This window comes from Zeus faber (assembly GCF_960531495.2).
Source record: "Zeus faber genome assembly, chromosome: 11".
In the NCBI taxonomy this organism is placed as follows: domain Eukaryota; kingdom Metazoa; phylum Chordata; class Actinopteri; order Zeiformes; family Zeidae; genus Zeus; species Zeus faber.
The window spans coordinates 17,939,608-17,954,642 of NC_137205.1; the positions used below are offsets into that span (position 1 = coordinate 17,939,608).

The window sequence follows — 15,035 nt, forward strand, 5'->3', positions numbered from 1 at the left end:
CACACACACACACACACACACACACACACACACACACACACACACACACACACACACACACACACACACACACACACACCTTCCAGGACTGACCACTCTTTAAGATCAATTCAATCAATAACGTCACCTCTTCTCAAGTTCTACCTTTCAACAGGATCAACAGGATTCCAGCATTCCCACTTGCCCAAAATCAGTACTTATTGGCCACGATGAGTCCATTCACAGCTGTTCGGGCGAGCAAAAGGTCACACCGGGCAGAGGCTACTTCCACTGTTTGCTGCCAATCAGGCGGGCCTGTCTCCAGTGGATGGTGTCAGCGTCTTTTGGAGACGACATTCACCCCAATCCTGGTGACAGACGCGCCCTGCGCCTGAAGACAGCTGCCAGGTGAGATGCTCATTTACAACAATAGCCTGGCGGGAACAAGCTAATTGTAGTAGGCAGACACACGCCTGGCAGTACAGCGAGTCTCCCAGGCGGCTCGTCTCCGAGCTCGCTCCGAGACGGAGGGACATATGCTAATGGTAACCCCAATTACAGCTGACTCAACAGCAGAAAAATGCTTTCTACATCCACCCTCCCTCCTGCTGGGAAACACCTGAGAGTTGAGTCTTTGTAGCACCACAGCTTATTTCTGTTCATTATGCTAAACAAGCCTCCCGTCCACCTTGGTGGGAGACTGTCAGCGTGTGTGTGTGTGTGTGTGTGTGTGTGTGTGTGTGTTGGATCTAAACAGTTCAAAAAAGTTAATTTGCATACTACAGGCACTCTCTTACTCTCTCTTATGCATGTGGGGTCTGCACATTCCCACCATGCATCTCTCTTACTCTTCACACTCACTCACACACACACACACACACACACACACACAAACACACACAAAACGGCGATGTGTGCGGTTAAGTGTGCGCGCGCATTTATGCACAGTTGGAAGGGGCGGCTGAGCAGATAAGCTGGATCTATATGGTTATCTACTAACTGCTAATGAAACGTGTGGCAAGGGGCTGACAGAGACCGACTGAGAGGATTATCAGAGCTGTGATTGCAGAGCAGACAGACAATCTGTAGAGGGCTCATCTCAGTGCTACGGACTCATCGCTCGCCCCCGTGCCGTCGGACAAAAGGAAGTGTGCATCTTTTAAATTTGGGCGGGGGGGGGGGGGGGGGGGGGGGTCATTTCCTTTGCCATTGTTCTCCTCTCGCCGACCTGAACGACAAGGTCTGAGCTGCACTTTGCGCGCGGCGGAAACCACTCGTGCGCCTACTTTTTGGAAATGGAAATCAATGCAAATCGTCCGCCTCCGGTGCGCCCACCCATCAGGCCTCACATTGGTAATCGTTTCAGCGACCCAGTGCGTTCCTTCATCCCGCCCCCCCCCGCCCCCGAACAGAGCTTATTAGTCTGTTTTGGGTGGAGCCTATCTTGCAGAGTGGGTGTTTAGTAACTAAGTAAGTCCTGACCAGACAGTCTTACTATTCTCAATGTCCAGGATTAGTTACTGTTCAGGTGGGGGGAGGGGGGATACAGTAGAGGCAAAGGCTTAGCGGGTAGAACCTCTGATATTTGCTGGACAAATTAAGTGCATAATAGGACAAAATCCCATTGCGTAGGGCGACTATAATTGTTGTAAGGATGTATAATCTGAAAAAAAAAACAAAAAAACCTGATGAAGAGAGAGCTGAGCCTTCAGCATGGCGAAACCCTTACTTTCTTGTAGTTTGTTTCCTTTATCCTAAACATGAACCCAAATTGGGTCGCACGCGCACACGTTCCCCCTCTGACAAAAACCACACGTGCACACGCGCCTCCAATGGTCTATTCGACATATTGCCTGAGTTATCTATCACCCCATCAAAGCATACTGCATTCGTTTCTGCGTCCGATTTATTGTTCTTTTGGCTTCTCGCTGCCTCCCCGACATATCTCTTCTATACAGGCCATGCCAGAGGCTGCGTACCAGATGATAAGACCGGGCATGGTCGGCGAGTAGATAAATATTATCCTTTGCTTTCAATAGGCAAGAAAGAGAAAGAATCGCACATCCTGAGAGAACAGGAGAGAGAAACAGCACGGTGGATTGGCCATCTGCCTGAACCTGCAGTGAAACAAGGACAAATAAAAAACAAAACAAAAAAAAAAAAAAACATAGATGATAGTGAAAAGAGAACTTACTGGCAAGTGCCTTCTCGTAGCTCTTCCCCATGGCAACAAAATTCCGTAAGCAGGGGTTGAATTGCTCCATGATGGTCTAAAAAAAAAAAAAAAAAAAAAAAAAAAAAAGAAAGTGAGAGAGTTAGAGACGGACATGTAATTTGTCTTTAGCGGGGCTCAAGGACACAGCAGAAAATGTAATTCTCATACCAAGTCATCACACGGGCAGAAAAAGATCACACATACACTACAGCTCCGTCCACGCTCCTTCCTGGGGAAATACACATATCCATCCCTCCCTAGTCATACGTAACCATTCCATTTTTCCACAGAAAACCTTTAAGGGACATAGCCGCGGGAAGCTAAGATAACAGCGCTCCACTGAGGTCTTGTACTGTACGCTTCAGGGGATCAATAGCGTAACCATTCCTCTACCCACGGCCAGTTGGGAGAGCATCGATGGGAGCCAGGTGTCTGAGGTGGGAGGCAGGAGGAGAGGCCTGCTGAGGCCTGCAGCAGTAGAGAGATAACTTACAGTAGGCAGCGATTAGACGCATAACTGAGGCATTCTCAGAGACAGGGCTGTGTATAAAGGGGAGAGAAAAAAAAACCAAAACCAAAAAAAACAAAAAACAAAAAAAACAGTTGAGACGACACGATACCACATTCGGGACACGTTTACTGAAATCCAACACCAATACAATCAGATATCGTTTCTCCCCATTCTCGAATCTCAACTATTTTCCTTTTTCTTCTTAGCAGCCGTGGCCTGGATGGATCAGTCACATTACTGCCTCTGCCCCTTGACACACTTACTTCACAGATAATTGCACTCTGTTGTTTTGATTTTTCTCCATCCTTGGTGTGAAGTGTTGCACACAGCTGACATTGTGGCAACTCCCACACACACACGTGCGATGCCGAATGGCCAGCTTATGGTTGTTGTCATGGTAACGCTACGGCTGCGACCGTTAGTAGCCAAGTCCTGCGTTACTTCTCTTTACGTTATGCAGCCACAGTTGTTCGGTGATATTTCCGCCTAGATTTGGTTATATTGCTTCCCCCTCCCCCAGAATTTGTAGCTGTATCATCCCAATACAGATACTAGGTATCAGATCCATGCCATCTCTAGAAAACAGCATTGGGCGTAACTTGTATAGAGAGACGTGTAATCGTAATTAAATCATGAAATTAAATCATGAATTCTGCGCCCCGGTCAACTTCGCTTCCTACGGCTCACTGGGGGACCAGTAACCGGACCGCCTCGCGGAGAGAGCCGTGGAGATCCCAGGTCGCCAGCAAAAGGGTTTAATTGCGGGCAAGACGAATGACGCCCCGTCACGCCCCTCATCGTGGTATTCTTCCTTCACACTCCCCGCCTCCCCATCACCTCGGTCCTCCTCGAGGGCTTCCTCCAATTAGCGGGTCCCCAGTCGGCAGTCAGGAAGAGCCAGCGGAGAGGGAGACAACCACAACACTGCTGCAGCAGCAAACCCAACACCCGCCGTCAATACTGCAGGAGAACACTTAATAATAGCCCCCGAGCCTGTAGCCGGTGTGGGAGAATAACACACCGCGGTGCCACCAGCGTCAACACACCGTCTCAGAAGCATTTCTTTTTCCTTTTTTTTTTTTAATAAACCGCATATTATCCACCCCATCATCCTTCCTCTTGTCACTCGCCGCTTTTCTTCCATCCCGTCCTCGTTTAAATGACAGTCGAGATATGTGGCGTGAGGAAAGACTGACCGCTTGGGGCGTGCGCACCCACCATGTTTCGGGGGTCGCCCCCTAAAACGATGCATCCAGTCAAGAGGACTTGATTGAGTGTTTTGCTCTCGAGGCTTTGAGTGCAGCCCTGCCCACCTACTGGTATGGACGGCAATGAGTCATCCACACGGATCCTACACTCACACTTTGACTAGGACTACAATGGGTGCAGCGGGCTCCCTCGCCACCGGGCCTCCTTTATAGTGTACATGACCGTACACGCAGCTTCACAGGTAAAAGTTCATACACACACACACACACACTGGGCTGGGACGTGGGAATATGTATTGTCTAGTACAAAGCTGGACTAGCCTGCTGCGTGACGAAGCTGAAATTGTGCCATGGCTGGAAACTATGGCGATGACAACACAGAAGAGTTTTGAAAGAATAGTCTCCTCCTCCTGTAGCGCCATAGGATTTAATCCTTTTGCTATTCGTCAAGAAAAAAAAAAAGGCTTCCCGAACGCAGGAGGGTCGATATCACTGTTGGCTTTAACAACGGAGGTGTACGAAGAAGTGAGTAAAAGCTCACAGGTCGTGTTTCACCGAGCTCAGATCTGCTCCACACCCATAGCTGGCGAAGAGGTGGATGAAAAGTCGCTTTATTCCGCCCACGCCACAGTTAGCCTTTCTTAGCCTTAAAATGGGCTCACACAAGCGCAGTGCTCCGGCGGATTAACAGCTCATCTGAGACAGACAATTAGAGGGCAACGCATGCCAGATTTTCGGGTCCGGTGTCGATCCCGATTTTGGGAGGGTCCTTGCCCAAACCGATGTTTTGACTGATAATTTTTTCAAAAAGTGCAGAATTTTCAAATCAATTTGAAAACCCTATATCTTATCAAATGTTCTATATTAGAGAACGTTTAACTTATAATCAAAAAAATAAACTAATGGTTTTTTTTTATAGATAAAAAATTATATATAAAAGTTGATACTAAATTAAATAAAAAAAATAAAAAAATTCAGAGTTCCAGTGAAACCAATCGTCGGGTTTCTCCATGAACGCAGCATCGCTTCCTGCTTGGAAAGCCGTGTGCGCGAGTCTGAACACGGATGGATTTATAATGCCTAGTCGGACTTCTGTGCTTATTTTGGTGAGTAACTTAAAAGTAGTATAAAACAGACAAGAACAGGATAAATAAATTTTTTGTTTTGTTTATTATACTATAAAATCTGGACACATCGGCTGCATAACTGCTGATCCTGATGTGTTGTTAAAAAAAAAAAAAAAAAAAAAAAAAAGAAAGTTGAATAAGGACGGATATCAGTCGGGCTCTATAAACAATGACATAAAACAACGCAATAAACTGTTTGGATTTCACAGGTGCATCATCAAGCTAGTTAATTTGAAAGCTCCTCCCGGAACCGTAACGCTGTGTCGAGTTATAGCTCGGTTCCACTGTTTATATTCACTCACTTCACCAGCCAATTGTGCAGAATTTGTTACGTAATTAAATAAGTGAAATTTCAGCAGGGATGTCTTTAGACACACACACACACACACACACACACACACACACACACACACACACACACACACACACACACACACACACACACACACACACACACACACACACACACACACACACACACACACACACACACACACACACACACACACACACACAAAAGGTAACCCTGTCTCTGTGTCTCAGGAAAGATTAAGACCTGCAGATTCCCCAGAGACCCGCTAAGGAAACATTGATTCCCACATCTCTTTTGTCTTCGTCCGCTTCTAATACACAAGGTTCAGGTCACTGAAAGGAACCGGGACTAATTATACAATACATTAAAAAAAAATTATACTGGACTAATTATACTAATTACACATATAATGAACACACGCCTGTAAAACTCACGCTCAGCATACACAAACACACATCAATTCAAATTCATAAAGGCCTACGTACGACCACGAGCGGATAGTGGGGTTGGGAAGCGGTGGGAGGATTACATAAGAAATTCCAGCCGTGGACGGCATCATTACGGCATCGTCACGGCACAAAGGCAAACACACAGTCACCTACTGCCACTTCATAGAGAAAGGCGGTAGAACACAATCTGTGATCGATGGAAAATATACTGTTATAAATGTAATATATAACATTACTGTATAGTGTGATATACTGTATACGCCACACTGCTACTGTAGGAAAGTAAAGCACCTAAGCACTGTGGTGATCAGCAACTATTACATAACACAGATTACAACGCTTTCTATGTGGCATGTAACAAAAAAAAATAAAAAATAAAAATCGTTTCTCCCCCATGTCTCTCCTTATGGTTGCTAAATTTGCCATCCAAGTTCATTTGTTCTGCCGTTTTTTTTGTTTGTTTTGTTTTGTTTTTTACCCTGGCTGTGGCAGCTAATTGGAAAAACGGGGCCAAGAGGCACTTGAAGCCGTGTCAGAAGAGGGGGAGGAGGAGGAGGGGAAAAAGACGAAAAGAGAGAAAGAGCAAATGAAAGAGGAATAACTAATTATCAAGTTCTCCTCCTTCAGCAGGGAGCGGGACAGGAGACAGGGAAGTGGTCGTGGGAATCCCCATTCTCTACTAAATGACTCCCCGCCCCCCCACATCATCTTTCAATTACACGGACACCCCCCCCAAAAAAAAAAGTCTATCATGGAAGTCGGGGCTGGAGTGGAGCGAGTCTTTTTTCCCCTCCGGAGAGTAGGTTATCCGTCTCGGCGGCCGCCTAGAGCCGAGCTGAAATAAATTAATTACCCCCCCCCTCCCTCCCCAACCCCTGTCCAAAATGGAGGAGACAATCGGCGGGTCAGAGGAAATGACTCCCGCCAAACAAATTGAATAAGTCGATCGATTTAATTTTTTTTCCCTCTCCATCCCAGGCAGCCGAGGGAGGAGCAAGGCGGAGAACCACGGGGGGGGGGAGAGGAAGAACGGAAAAGATAAAGAACAAAACCGTGCGCCCAGGTGAAATGAATTTCACCTGGGCGCTTCCAGGTGAATACAAATAAATTAATTTTATTAAAATAAAAATAAAAAATTAATTAAAAAAAAAAAAAAAAACAGAACAGGGGTCCGCAAATTGGAGACCAACGATGGGGTTTTGTCTTTTGGGGGGGGGCGTTCACTCGTCTTTCCGCCGGTTCTTCCTCGCCTCCCGGAACTAGAACGAGACGCCGCGACTCCTCCTCCCTCTCTCAGGGATTAGGTTCAGCTGAGTAACACCGAGTGATTAGGGCCAGAGGGAATTACAAATGATCAGAAATTAGCATGTCACCATCACCCGTCCCCCCCTCCCCCCACTTCTCCGCCGCCGCCTCCTCCTCCTTTAAGTCGCCCTTCCTCTGAGTAACACGCAGGATTCACACCAGCGCCGCGGCCCAAGGAACCGATGCCATGCCCGGGTTTCGGCCGCTCCGTGCGTCGGCCGGAGCCGAGACCCCGTTGATTTAATCAAGGAAGGAATGTAAAGACAGAGGACGGAGCACGAGCCGGGCGAGAGCACAGGCGCCCTTTGTTCCCAATTCTATCAGCCAATGCCGAGGGCTTTCCGGGGGGAGTCGCGGCCGCCTGCCGTCCGGCCCCGACCTTAAATGCGAAATGTTGTATCTCTGATGATTATTGACGCCGCTAGAAAAAAAAAAAACACAACAAAAAAAAAAAAACACAGGACAAAACAAGTCCACATCTTTCCGTCGCGTCAATATTTAGGAATAGAGCTGTGGGGGTTGTGGGAAGAATGTGAATCGTGATTTCTGCGGCTGAGGAATCACAGGCCACCTTCAGGCTGGGGTTAAAGTTTCACGTGGCCAGAATCGGATCAGATTTTATTTATTTATTTATTTTTAGAGCTGTATAGACAGCAACAAATACATGGAATTTGTCCCAGACTAACCGTCCGCGGGACACCGATCGTCACTTTGCATCGGTGACGGACGAGTGGGAAATTGAGGACTGTGAAAGACGATCAAGGTCTTGGATATTCCCAAAAACGGTGGCTATTCGAGCAAAATGGAAGCGCCACAGCAATGGCTGCTCCATCGCTCGCCTCGATGCTCATCGGTTGAAAAATGCCTAACCGCCCGACCTCTGACCTCCATTGTAGCTTTCAGCATGTGTCACGTCTCAGTTGTAGTGATTCCTCCCACAAATGTTGATCGCCTCAACGATTTGAAAAAGGTCACAGGGAGAGGTTGCGTAGGGTTAATCAAGGATGTGATTCATTCTCTCCACATGTTGAAAGTTTTGTCGTCGTCGTCACCACACACACACACACACACACACACACACACACACACACACACACACACACACACACACACACACACACACACACACACACACACACACACACACACACACACACACACACACACACACTTCGCCCCGGGCGTCCAGCTCCATCACACTGTTCCGCAGAGCAACCTTACAATAAGCGAGCAGGAAGGGATTTGGTGTCCTGCGTCAGAGCAATTTGAAGAGACGCCGATGAGGACGGACGCGACCGCAGCCGCGGCAAGGGCGGAGTCACGGCAACCGGACAGCCACGCGACAAGAGGACCCGAGTCGGCAGATTCTCATCTCATCTCATCAACGACTCAGCTAAATTCACCAATGATAATAATTCAGCAATCTAATATACCCAGCGGGGGGGTAGTCATTCGCTTGAATTAAAACCCTCCATGGTGCATGATCGTCCATGACAATAGTGCTGTAAGACACATCCCAAATTCTGATCCCTGTGATTCACTGTGTCTGAGCAAAGCAGGAGAGGAGAAAGTCGTGAGCTGCCAGAGTCCATGCAGAGGTACGATGTCAGGGAACACGTTCAGACTGCAACACAGCGAAGGGCACCAGAGGGCTCGGCCTGTGCGAGACCATTTTTAAACACACAAGGACGCAATTGCTAGACTTGGGCCAATATTCGATAATATCTAATATTGCGATATTGCCACCATATGCAATATTTTTATATACATATATATATACACACAGTGTGTGGAAGTATGCGGGCAGCGGTGGGATTTGACAGCGAGGAAGCAGGTGGAGGATTCGGACGTGGTGGCGTGGACGGTGACTAAGTTGCAGCTCCAACAGCGCAACGACGGGGAGCCCGCCGCCGAAACAGTGCGTTTTTATTTTTGATGTAGGTTATTTTATTTTACGTCTCCTTATGGAATGCGTTATATGCGCAGAAAATAAGTCTACGAGTCGTGCCCTGTTCCTCCGTGCCCCGTCCCCACACTGTTGTTATTTGTTTTATTTAGAGACGGGGCCACGGCGATCTGGGCGCACGGAGGGCCGTGTTCCATTCACACATAAAAATATATTTATTTATGATATATTTATGACAATATAACATTTTGGATATCACCCAAACCTAGGAAGCATGGATCTGAAATGACTGCGAAAATCCACTGATGTGTGGTGAAATACATTGATGACATAACAATCACAACTGACTTAAATGGGTAAACAAGTAAATCAATCACCCAGGGCCGCTCCCTGTTCATACTAGTTGTCAATTAAAAATTCTATTGAAAACATGACATGGGGCACGCAAATGAAATTGTCCGCGGCGTCTGAAACATGTCGCAGGTGTTTTTGTTCATGGAGGCGAGTGAACACCACCAAGGGATATCATTCGTCAACCATGTGTAACGGAAATTGGCTTTGTTGTGTTGGGCCTCTAATGGTCCTGTCGACCGGTCCCGGAAAACAGCCTGAACTCTTAGCCTGACCCCCGCAGAGGCACGGGGTCCAATTAAAAGGCCTGCGACTCAACAGATTCCTCAAGAGAAGTAAACCGGCAACATTAGGGCACATATGCGCACACACACACACACACACACACACACACACACACACACACACACACACACACACACACACACACACACACACACACACACACACACACACACACACACACACTTTTGCCAATGAGATGCCAAAGGGCAGGGCTGCAATCACATGCTTGGCAGATTCCATCACAAACACTCGGCTCGGCAACAGATTCGGTAACTTAGTTTGGTCTCACAATCCTCCATCAGTGATTAGTGGCTCAGGAGGGGGGGGGGGGGCGGAAAAGCAGATCATCATTTTATCCCGGACAGCAAATTAGTTTCCCCTCGCGTTCGTCAGAATGTTTATCGCCGGCGCAGCAAACGAGCAAATAATTATTTGCCCGGCACATGACCAATGGAAACGATGGGTTTGTTTGTTTACGTCGCCGTCATCCGGAGGCCCTGCGACTACCGCCCCCAAGGCCAGGCTCCCTCGGCGTAGTACAGGCTGCAGTTACCATGGCGACCAACACCCCCCCCCTCCCCCCGCCGATCAGTTTGGAGTGGTGCGTTGGTGATTAATTTTCCGACCGTGTAGCGGCTTGACCAATCCACGGGAACATCCTCGCGGTTCATTTACGATTTGCGAGATCCCGGAAAGGTGAATTTCAAATATATAAACTCTGCCCCCTCTGCAGACCGCTGCCGCTTGATTTAATCCCAGAGATTGAACCGAGAAGGGATTAACACGTGTAATGTCATCTAATTCATGTAACAGTATTATTTACCTCAATGGAGCGGGCAAAATGAGCAGCATTGTGCTGCCGTTCAGTCGGAGGTATTTTAGTGTCAATTTAGAATAAACAACCAATTTATTAGCCACGTATATTTGATGCTTCAATTTGAGTATATGAATAATAATAATAATAATAATAATACACATTGCACAACCTTCAGATCTAATGGCAATCAAAAACAACTCCTTCCTCATTTGTTCTCATTCTTAACATCCAATTCAATATTTAAAGATGACATCATGCGATCGGTGCATTTGGTCCACCATCATTCCCGGGCGCAGCAAACAGGTTTTACTTCATTGGAACATTCACTCATTGGAGACTGAAGACGGACGCTTGAAGGAGCCCCGGTCGTAAAGGGCAGCGGTGAGGTGTCGGTAAAGTCGGTACCACTCTCACCTCGGTCTACACCAAGTTCAACCGACCCGGGGGACGCCACGTCGCCAGAAGCGTTACGGTCCGCGTAGGTGTGCGTGTCCGATTTCCCCCATCTGAGCTACAACCCCCATGACCGATCCGGGCCCTGGGAGGATGGCAGGGACTCCGTGTGGCAGCGTGGCTCATGCTCGCAGTTCGCCGCGGCTGCCGCGAGGACGGAACCCGCGACCGATCGCTACGTTAACTCGTCTCTGCCCACTGACCCCGAGGACGTGAGGTCGGCATCTGCTGCCGCGGCCGGTCGCTCTCCGCTCCCTTCTTGCCATCACTTAGCATTTCTCCATCTCTCTGTGTAATTACAGCCTGAGCTTCGCCACTGTAATTAGGGACAATTTCAACAAGGATGTGGAAAGCCTTCCTCTTTCTTTTGCTCCGCAGTTCCTTCTCTCGCTGCCACCCCCACAAACATGCATGTTAACGCTCCCAATAACGCAAAGAAGAGCGTCACCGCGACAGTTTTAATTTTTATTTTTTGTATTTGATCGAAAATTGTTAAAAGCCCCACTACAGTATGTCGACTCCATCAGTGGCCCAGGTCAGCGATGGCCGTACGGCTGCCTCCTGTATACAAGCGATGGAGCTGAGATTTCACCATTACTTCATGCCCATGCCGCATCTCCAATCTTACGCTTGGAAATAAAAAAAATAAAACAGGTCCAGAGTAGAAGAAAAGAGAATGTCTGTGCACCATCCGCCCACGGACGCCGAGGGAAGGTGGGTGTGTGGAGCTCAGTCTTCTCTCTGCATCGCAGTCAAAAGGCGCCGTGAAAGAATCTGCGGCTCCAGAGGGGATGCATGTGATGAGGTCTCCCGCAGCGCACAACACCCTCTTTTCGAGACCCCCGGCCTCCGTGAAGTTGCTGTGTATGAGTATTTTATAAGCAGGTTCTTCTGGACGTGATAAATTACCGGAGAAGAGTTAATGCGATGATCGATGGAGGTCGCCGTTCGGCTCTCGGCACTATCTGCAGGATAGTTCCCAACGCTCGACCGCGAGCATAAAATGTGGCTTTATATACACACTCTGCCGGTAAGTAGGAGTGCCGGTTTACAAGAGAGCGGTTAAAGAGCTTTTACGGAGCCTTTCACATCAATTACCATGAGATTGTTTCCATTTGCCCAATTGTCTTACTTAAACTAACATAAACAAACTGTCAGGGAGAGGCTGCACGCTCCATTCCGATCCCCAAACCGGGCCTCATTTCTACAGCACGTCTCTCTCAGCACAATGATGGGAAAAAAGGAAAACACAAAAAGGGGTTTATACGGCGTCGTTGCTAAGAGACCACCTGTTCAGATCTCCTGCGCGAGCTGCTTGAAGCGAAAGCGTAGTCCTCTTAACGTGAATCACCGAGCGTGCCGACCGCCAGCGAAATGTCACTACAAACACGGGATCGGGGGAAACGGTCCGCATGTCGCACCGCCGTTTTCAAACCCGGGCTGGTTCGTGCGGGACTTGGGACACGATAAGGCTCTTCAAACCGCCGCCGGCGCGTCAGTCTGGTCGGGAGGAAACCCCCGACTCAAGCCACTCATTTTATTTTCTCCATAAACAGCCATTTGAAGATAATAGCAGCTGCTTTTTTAGGTTTCTCCCCCCCCCCCCCCCAAAGCCATGTTGACTATCTGGGAGCGGCGCGGCATGGTAACCGGGTTGTTGTTCCGAGGCCCGGAACAGATAGGGCAACACCCTTCTCCGCTTTTACCTGCCAGGGTGCGTTCGAAATGCAGAGAGAGAGAGCGAGAGAGAGTAGGGCGAGAACACCCAACCCTCGCGCTAACACACCTGAGTCACTGGAACACGTAAGACGACTGACAACGTGCGTTCCCCGCAAGGTTCCAGGCCTCTGGGAAGGTAGCGCTCTGACGTTCCACCGGAGGTGTTTGCGGAGCATTGTGTTGTGTGTGTGCGTGGGCCGATCGCTTGATCTTCGACGTCGAGCATCTCAGCCCCGGCACCTATACAATTGGAAGTCTGTCGACGCGCCTGTCGGATCGCGGGGAAGGAGAAATCTGAGGCGCCTCGGCAAAAAATAAAAATAAACCCCGCCTCCACCCCTTCCCTCCCATTGATAAATTCCCCCCTCGCCTCCCCCTCCCCCGGGGTTGTGCGGAGGCTTCCCCCGTCTGAATGTAAGAGGCTTGACTGTATGGACTCCCTCGCCCAGACGCCCTGCAGCGGCCAGGCTGCCGAGGTCGCCGCCCGGTGACACGGACAGCTGGTGGGGGAATGACTGGGGCACTTTCCACTGACACGCAAACACGACCGCCGCGGGCGAGCCTGGAGAGAGGTCCGCCGGCATTCGATCCGAGTTAGGTCGTCACTTGCGTATGGTCTGAAGGGTGTCAACAGAGGAAAGAACGCAAAATCTGCCTCCCGAGAAATGTCGGATTCCGCCCCAGGTCTGATGGAAGTTCTGGATTTGAGCCAGCCATCATCTGCGTAAACTTGACCTGGGGACTGTCGAGCTCCAGTGCCATCTCGTTCAGTCAGAAACCAGGCGGGTAGGGGCCAAACGGCAAACTTTAAGGCCTAGTGTTGAAGACAATGCGTAGTGCGGCCAACGGCCGCTCGATGGTGGATCCAGAAAACCTCTGACCGAATGGAAGTCAACGGAAAAAGAAGAAACTTATCGCAAGAAATACGAAGCCAAGACACTAAATGATCACTCTCCAACGAAGAATCTGAAGCTTAAAGGGAGTTATATTTTGGAGCGTAGTCGCCTTCACTTTTAAGTCTCTTGTTTGCGCACAAACAAGGCGGGCGCGTTCCTTCCCTCCGCCGACTGTCTGGCGGTTACACTCGCCCCGCCTCAGAACACCAACACCGTCGCCCCTGCGGCCCAAATTTAGAAAGCTCCGGTTCTCCCGCTCTCTCCCGCCAAGACGGTGGCAAGCATAAACCCAAACTCGAGGCTTCAAATAGTCTCGTCAGAAGCCAAAGGGCGAGGTCGCAAACACGACGTCCACTTTTTCCTACAGTCTGTGGTTAGGGCTCCGCTCTCGGTATCTTCACAGTCATTTTCGAAAACAGATGACGACATTTACCGTCTTTCAGAAAGAAAACGCGAGCGTGAGAAGGGTCTAGGACCTATAACACACGCGGCTAAGCCATGAGGGTGCAGCACGCCCGGCCTCCGCGTCTGGGACGGCGCTTCGATGCGATGAGCGCTGGAGTGAGTCACTGGACGGTGTGGAGTGGCGGCTTGGATGGCGGGGGCTTCACCCTTGCTGTTCACCTCAACGCTCAGGAGCGCCGTTGGCGTTTGACGAACAATCAACGAACACGAATCAACAGTGCTCACAAAAGGGATTGTCAAGTCACGCCCTCACTGTGTCAACAACCTGTGCCCTGTTTAACACACATAGCATGCACACACTCACACTGTCATGAGTCACTGGAGAACAGCTGCCCTGCCCGCCCCCCTTTTGCCCTGCGTTAACTCAGCATCCTTCCAATCATCTTACCGATCAGCTGTGAGGACACAATATGCGACTACATGGCCTCCTCTTCCTCCCAGAAGTCACACACACACACACACACACACACACACACGCTAAAGTATAATTGATCTAGCTACACAAGGTACTATAAAAAAAAAATTTTTTTTAAAAGGCTGCAAGGACTGTATTGTAGTTAATTTGCTGAAAATACCCTGAAATTAAAGCCGACAGTCACCAACTCTAATTGTACCCATTTTGTTATTTCGCCCCCATAGTACAAACTTTTACGACCCTAAAATACAACACAGTAAGTCACTGTTTTAATTATAAAGGATTTAACTTTTTGCCTTTCAATTCAAATGTAACTGATCCCCCCCCGCCAAACAAAGTAGCCGGCGATACGTAGAATAGCTGGACCTTTTTCCTCCGTGCGTTTTTTTTTTTTTGGAGAGACGTTCGCCAATATCCATTTCTGTTCATGGAAGAAACCACTGATTTAAAAGATTCTAAATAAAGATCTATGCTGGCTTGACGACAGCAGCTTGGGGAGTTCCAAAACGCCACAACCCTATTTACTATTGCCAGTGCGTCAGTTCCCTGGTGTTGGGCCGGGCGTCTCTTTACTCCACTGCCCACGGCTGGGTGGATGTGTCAGGGGTCTGACGGAGCCGT

The 15,035-nt window shown here is 48.9% G+C and overlaps 1 protein-coding gene across 1 annotated transcript in view; it reads right to left on the minus strand.

Moving 5' to 3' along the window:
* Positions 1-15,035, minus strand: part of LOC307237508 (BAR/IMD domain-containing adapter protein 2-like) — a 50,643-nt gene that overhangs the window by 33,843 nt on the left and 1,765 nt on the right. Inside the window, exon 2 of the mRNA XM_080010230.1 lies at positions 2,174-2,249. Within this exon, the coding sequence (XP_079866356.1) occupies positions 2,174-2,249 (76 nt within the window). The remainder of the gene's footprint in view (positions 1-2,173; positions 2,250-15,035) is intronic.